General features: G+C 35.4%; 1 protein-coding gene across 1 annotated transcript in view; it reads left to right on the top strand.

Annotated features, from left to right (window-relative positions):
- The first annotated feature begins 556 nt into the window (after positions 1 to 556).
- BRDT (bromodomain testis associated) overlaps positions 557 to 7,904 on the top strand; it is a 62,806-nt gene continuing 55,458 nt past the window's right edge. Inside the window, exons 1-3 of the mRNA XM_032416192.1 lie at positions 557 to 745; positions 1,666 to 1,803; positions 3,202 to 3,316. Coding sequence (XP_032272083.1) covers positions 557 to 745; positions 1,666 to 1,803; positions 3,202 to 3,316 — 442 coding nt within the window. The remainder of the gene's footprint in view (positions 746 to 1,665; positions 1,804 to 3,201; positions 3,317 to 7,904) is intronic.

Here is a 7,904-nt window from a genome sequence, read left to right as displayed (position 1 = left end):
AGTCGGTAAAGCATGTGACTCTTGATCTCAGGGTCATGAATTCAAGCTCCACATTGTGGGTGGAGCCTCCTTAAGTAAATAAATAAATCATTTTATTTAAATTAGCCAGAAAAGTCCTCTATTTTGATTTTCTTCTTTCATTGAATTAATTTTAGAGTAACTACATACCACGGTTATGTTTAACATTTCCTATTATTTCTTTTTTACCAGAAACTTATAGACTTTAACTGCTAAGACCTCAATTTGTATTTTAGAAAAGCAGAGGAAATACTGTGAAAGTTTGAAATACCTTAAATCATCCAAAACTAAGGCATACATAATGAAACAACTCTTAGTACTTATACAGAAAGAGGTTCGTATTTGTTTACAGATGTATTAATCATTTGGCTTTTTTGTTGTCTTAATCATGATGTGATGTAAAATATAATATTACACTTTTTAGTTCCTATAGAAACCGTTTTAAATGTGCTTTGAAGGTAACTCAGTTTTATTTTTGTATTTTAAGGACATGTACTTATAGGCAACATTATAATATCAGGATTTGACCCCGTTGACAATGTCTCTGTCAAGTCGACAAACAGCTATTGTTAACCCTCCACCACCAGAATATATAAATACTAAGAAGAATGGGCGATTGACAAATCAACTGCAGTATCTACAAAAAGTTGTCCTGAAGGCTTTATGGAAGCATAGTTTTTCCTGGCCTTTTCAGCAGCCTGTGGATGCTGTGAAACTAAAGTTGCCAGTAAGTATATCTCTCAAAGAAATAGACTAGCCTTTAATATTATGAAATATACTTAATTTAATAAAGACCTCTAATTTAGTCTGTACCACTGAAGAGTTTTCCAATGAGTATTTTTCCTAAACAACAAAGTTCATTTTTCTGAGCATTGAAATTCTTATTTTAACAGTTTGGTACATTATAGTACATGTTTTTTTGTTATAGAATGTGTTACCTGACTTTTTTTTTTTAAAGATTTATTTACTTTAGAGAGAGAGAATGTGTGTGTGTGTGAGCAGGGGAAGGGGCAGAGGGAGAGAATCTCCAGCAGGCTCTGTCCTGAGCCTGGAGTCTGATGTGGGGTTCCATCCCATGAACCAAGATCATGACCTGAACCAAAACCAAGAGTCAGATGCCCAGCCAACTGAGCCACCCAGGCGCCTCTCACTTGACCTTTTGGTGCAAGGTTGTCATGAATGTCACCTTCTTCATGAAGTTGATCTTGACACTTCTTGGTAGACGTAGATGCATCATATACAGAATTCAACTTTAGGTCTTCTCTTAGGTATTTTCAGCCATCTGACAACATAATGCTTAAGTAATTTGTTGCATAGTTAGCAAACCATGATGCTGGGATTATATTTTGTATCTGTCAGACTCTATAAATTTTAGGTTTTTCTTCTTCATGCCCTTCACTTTTTATTTTCCAGAATAGTTCTACCCTTACATTCTTGTTTTTGTTATTCTTTGTTATTTTTTCTCTGAAAAAAAATGCCATGGCAGTCAGCTTTGTTTCTCAGTACAAAAGTTTCAGTTTCCAAATTATGGCTTTTTAAAGGTAATCTAGTTAAAGTATATAGCTTCTTAAATTTCTTTGTGTACCAATAGTTGCAGTGAATTTGTTCTTACTACTAACGTTTAGAATTTCTTCTTAAAAACTGTAGGATTATTACACCATTATAAAGATCCCAATGGATTTAAATACAATTAAGAAGCGCTTAGAACATAAGTATTATGTGAAGGCTTCAGAATGTATAGCAGACTTCAACATAATGTTCTCAAATTGTTATTTATACAACAAGGTATGTAAGTCTTATGTTATACTTGATAATTCTTTGCTCTTATAGAAGATGTGTATAAAAAGTGTGCTGATTGCAGATTTCAAGTCTTGATTTGGGGGTACTTTACATATTTTTAAGGATAATGTTTATTTTTTACTGGATTTCATAATTTTTATGTATCTATTTATTTAACCTATTTGCTATAATTTTGCCTGAATAGCTGTAATGGTTTCTTATGTTTTAAAAAGTGAAATACCAATGATAGTTGGTTTCTGTAAGTATTAATGTTCTCTACCATACTTCTGCCATTTTAATTATAAATGTTAAACTTTATTATATACTAATCTTGGTTAAATGTTCATGGCATGAATTCAGACAAATTACATACATCTGAACTTCATGACCAGTTAACTTAAAGATGAGACACATTCTCTGTTATATTCCAGTAGTAGTATTTGTATTTGCATTAATGCACTGGCTTGTCTGATAATATATGTGGACATTTGACCTTAATCTTTACTTTTGCTTTCATCCTATAAAGCTGATTTGTGTATATTCATTTTTTTCTCCATATAGTATTCCTCTTTCCCAGAGTATTGCATTCTTTTTAAGCTGTTCTATATCTAAAAATTTTAAAACTTATATCCCATTTATTCAGAATCACTGGTGATGCTGATATGTAATAGAAATTTTGGTTCTCAAACTATCAGTGCCATCTTAAATTTAAGACTCTTAGCCAATATGATTTTTTTTTTGAATGAGAACTAATGGCATTCTGAAAGTACCATTGGCAACTTCATTTTAATTTAACAATTCCAAGTGTACTTTAACATTTAACATTTTAAAATGAAGTTCAGTAATTTTCCTAACATACCTAACTTCAAAGTAAGTGTTCTCTGCTTTAGCCTTTTGCTTTGTAATCTACTTAGTTTTTTATCAGTAGTGAATAAAGCAAGCCAAAGACTTCTACGCAGATAGCTAAGATTTAAAAACTGGAAGAAAAAAAAAAGATTTAAAAACTGAGTTAGCTCTGCAGTGTCATTATATCACTTAGTTAATTGAAAACTACATCACATCAAGTCAAATCATGTCCTTCCCACAGCCATGAACATGTTTTAACTTATTAGTGAGGTAGAAATTTTAATTTCTAAAACCTTTTTGTATTAGTAGGATTGGTTGGATTGTAACCCTTTAGTACTCAGAAGGGCTACCTGGGTTATTTTTAGAAGTTAAAAGGATAGAATGTTAGAATTTAAAATATGAGCTGATACACCATTTTCTGTACTTAATTTAGAAGCAATAAATACTGTTTAATAATATGTAAGAGTACTGTGTCACTGCCTTCTCGAAGGTAGCCTGAATTGTTGAAATTTGGTACAGTGACCATATTGCATAACCTTATGTTTATATATTTTCTAGCCTGGAGATGACATTGTTCTTATGGCACAAGCTCTAGAGAAGTTGTTTAGGCAGAGATTATCTCACATGCCGCAAGAAGAACAAATTGTGGGTGGTAAAGAAAGAATAAAGAAAGGTAAGACAGGAAAGGTTTATGTTTTCTTACTTTCTCTATCTTGTGAATTATATATGAATGTGTGTATGTGTGTGTGTATAAATATAATGACTAGAACTAAATAATAAATCCCTCAAAGGAGATAGACATTCAGAAGTCTTTCTATATCCGGGCGCCTGTGTGGCACAGTCAGTTAAGTGTCTGACTTGGTTTTGGGTCAGGTCGTGATCTCAGGGTTGTGGGATCGAGCCCTGCACCAGGCTCTGCATGGAGTCTGCTTGGGAATGTCTCTCCCTCTTCCTCTGCCCCACATACACATGCACTCTCTTTCTCTCTCAAAATAAATGAATCTTTTTTTTTTTTTAAGTCCTTCTAAATCCTATTGTATTGGTATAAAATGTCCATTTCAACAGTAAGGCAAACTTTGAAAGCAAAGATGGCTATCATGCAAGATTAGGGAGAATTGTATTGATTACAGCCTTGGAACCTGAGATTTCCTATAGTATAGTGCCATTCACATAGTAGGCATCCAGTAAAGTTATTAGTATTTTTAGTGGATCTTGTATCTGTGCTATAATAATAAGATGGCCAAAATTGGCAATGTTCCTTGTACCAAAAGATCCCATAGCTAAGAATGAAATGTTACTGTTGGGTCTGAAGATTCTCCTTTTTTCTAACTCTTTCTTAATTAAAAAAAAAACAACCTTTAGAGGGAAACATTTTACAGCTAATAATTAGAATATTTAAATATGAAGTTAAAAAACTATCTTAAGTATTCAGATGGATTTATTGTAGAGGTTAACCAAGGTTGTCATAGATGAAATGTTGGTTTATTTTTGGATCACTGATGGTGTACATTTTAGATAAGCTTAATCATTCCATGTTAGTTTCCTCATGTATAATGTCAGGAAAATATTTCACTTTCGTGGTTGAAATGTTTATAAAGCATACAGTTAAGTGGCTGGGATATAGGAGACTTACACTACTACAAAGGTGGTTTTTATTGTACTATTTTTCCTTGTTGGTAGATCTTTAAGATGGGTCATGACTTAAAGCTTTACTCAATCCCTGTGAGGTACACACACACTTTTTTATTAAAGTTCTTATTTTATTCTCACCTTTGGAAAAGGTTGATCTTAAGTCTGACAATATAAGGCCTAGGGTTCTGAAAGAGGATTAAAATAAGCCCTTACATTAAATGTGTAGATTGCTACATATTTAATGCAATTCCTATCAAAATACCATCAACTTTTTTCAAAGAAATGGAACAGATAATCCTAAAATTTGTATGGAACCAGAAAAGACCCCGAATAGCCAGAGGAATGTTGAAAAAGAAAAGCAAAGCTGGTGGCATCACAATTCTGGACTTGAAGCTGTATTACAAAGCTGTCATCATCAAGACACTATGGTACTGGCACAAAAACAGACACATAGATCAATGGAACAGAATAGAGAGCCCAGAAATGGACCCTCAACTCTATGGTCAACTAATCTTCGACAAAGCAGGAAAGAATGCCCAATGGAAAAAAGACAGTCTTTTCAACAAATGGTGTTGGGAAAATTGGACAGCTGCATGAAGAAGAATGAAACTGGACCATTTCCTTACACCACACACAAAAGTAGACTCAAAATGGTTGAAAGACCTAAATGTGAGAAGGAGTCCATCAAAATCCTAAAGGAGAACACAGGCAGCAACTTCTTCAACCTCAGGCGCAGCCACTTCTTCCTAGAAACATCGCCAAAGGCAAGGGGAGCAAGGGCAAAAATGAACTATTGGGACTTCATAAAGATAAAAACAAAACCAAAAGACAACCGACAGAATGGGAGAAGATATTTACAAATGATATATCAGATAAAGGGCTAGTATCCAAAATCTATAAAGAACTTATCAAGCTCAATACCCGAAGAACAAATGATCCAATCAAGAAATGGGCAGAATACATGAACAGACATTTTTCCAAAGAAGATATCCAAATGACCAACAGACACATGAGAAAGTGCTTAACATTGCTCGGCATCAGGGAAATACAAATCAAAACCTCAATGAGATACCACCTCACACCAGTCAGTAGGGCTAAAATTAACAAGTCAGGAAACGACAGATGTTGGCGGGGATGCGGAGAAAGGGGAACCCTCCTACACTGTTGGTGGGAATGCAAGCTGGTGCAGCCACTCTGGAAACAGTATGGAGGTTCCTCAGAAAGTTGAAAATAGAGCTACCCTACAACCCAGCAATTGCACTACTGGGTATTTACCCCAAAGATACAAATGTAGTGATCCAAAGGGGTACATGCACCCCAATGTTTAAAGCAGCAGTGTCCACAATAGCCAAACTATGGAAAGAGCCCAGATGTCCATCGACAGATGAATGGATAAAGAAGATGTGGTGTATACACACACACACACACACACACACACACACACACACACACACACACACACTGGAATATTATGCAGCCATCAAAAGGAATGAAATCTTGCCATTTGCAACGACGTGGATGCAACTGGAGGGTATTACGCTGAGTGAAATAAGTCAATCAGAGAAAGACATGTATCATATGATCTCTCTGATATGACGAATTCTTAATCTCAGGAAACAAACTGAGGGTTGCTTTAGTGGTGGGGGTGGGAGTTGGGGTGGCTGGGTGATAGACACTGGGGAGGGTATGTGCTATGGTGAGCTCTGTGAATTGTGCAAGACTGTTGAATCACAGACCTGTACCTCTGAAACAATACATTGTATGTTAAAAAAAAAAAGGAAGAAGATAGCAGGAAGGGAAAAATGAAGGGGGGGAATCGGAGAGGGAGACGAACCATGAGAGACTGTGGACTCTGAGAAATAAACAGAGTTTTAGAGGGGAGCGGGGTGGGGGGATGAGTTAGCCTGGTGATGGCTATTAAAGAGGGCATGTACTGAATGGAGCACTGGGTGTTATATGCAAACAATGAATCATGGAACACTACATCGAAAACCAATGATGTAATGTATGGTGATTAACATAACATAATAAAATAAAAATTTAAATAAATAAATAAAATAAGCCCTTATAAGGTAGATAATATATAGATCAGTATGCTATTTAAATTGCTAAAGCAAAGTGATAATTATTGCCAACTTAAAATATTATCTCTAGCAAGGTAAAAATGCTTTTTTTAGAATGCTTCCCTTAGAAAAAACACTTTAATACATTCTTAATGTGTAAGTTTTAGCTGCTTGTTTCAGATGCTCAAATTACTGCTAAGAGCATAAGTTTCCCTCAGACAAAAATTCTTTGACTTTGTTTCTCTGTCAATATGTAATTGGATGTTTGTCACTTATAGTGTACATATTATGGGGTTACAAAGATGTATAACCACCCTAACTCTCAAGTTGAATTTACATTTTAGTTAGAAATAAAACTTCAGGGGCTGCTAAGGTGGCTCATTCAGTTAAGCGGCTGACTCTTAATTTGGGCTCAGGTCATGATCTCAGAGTCCTGGGATCGAGCCCCGTGTCAGGCTTTGCGCTCAGTGGGGAGTCTGCTTCAGGTTTCCCTCTCTACTCACCCCCTCCTTGACCCCCACTTTCTTGCTCTGTCTCTCCCTCTAAAATGAATGGATCTTTAAAAAATAAATAAATAAAACTTTAAAAAACAGTAAGACAATGCATTATAATAAATGTCAGATGAAATTACACATAGTACATGCTATGGTTCAAGAGAGTAAGAAGTTGATTCGCACTGGTAAAGCTGGGGAAAGCGTTACTGGTGGTAGAACTTGAGTCTGGCCTTGAGGGATTGGTAGGATTTGGCTTTGGAGTAAAGATCTAGGTTTCCAAATAACTTTTTCTAGGAACATTCTGCTGCCAGAGTCATGTCATTTTTATGCACCGTGGTAGGGAAACTGTCATATGACAATAGCTAGTCCAAATAATGGCAAAGAAAAAATTTCAATTTAGTACATTAAATTGAATTGGTGTTGATTTATATGTTTTTTATTTTATTTTTTAGAATTGATGTTGACTTATTAATTGATGAAATGAGTAACTTTTAGGTGCTACAACACAGTTCTAGTTCTTGGGACATATCAATGAATGAAACAAAAACTTTTTTTTTTTTTTAATTTTATTATGTTAGTCACCATACAATACATCATTGATTTTTGATGTGGTGATCCACGATCCATTGTTTTCGTATAACACCCAGTGCTCCATGCAGTACGTGCCCTCCTTAATACCCATCACCGGGCTAACCAATCCCCTCTCCCCCCTGCCCTCTAAAACCCAGTTTGTTTCTCAGAGTCCATTGTCTCTCATGGTTCATCTCTCCCTCCAATTCCCCCTCCCCATTTTTCCCTTCCTTCTCCTAATGTCCTCCATGTTATTCCTTATGTTCCACAAATAAGTGAAACTATATGATAATTGACTTTCTCTGCTTGACTTATTTCACTTAGCATAATCTCCTCCAGTCCCATCTATGTTAATGTAAAAGTTGGGTATTCATCTTTTGTGATGGCTGAGTAATATTCCATTGTATATATGGACCACATCTTCTTTATCCATTCATCTGTTGAAGGGCATCTCAGCTCTTTCCACAGTTTGGCTATTGCAGACATTGCTGCTATGAACATT

This window comes from Phoca vitulina, unplaced genomic scaffold (genome assembly GCF_004348235.1).
Source record: "Phoca vitulina isolate PV1807 unplaced genomic scaffold, GSC_HSeal_1.0 scaffold2, whole genome shotgun sequence".
Taxonomy (NCBI): domain Eukaryota; kingdom Metazoa; phylum Chordata; class Mammalia; order Carnivora; family Phocidae; genus Phoca; species Phoca vitulina.
Note: the sequence above shows the minus strand (reverse complement) of the source record. Positions and strands in the feature narration are given on the sequence as shown.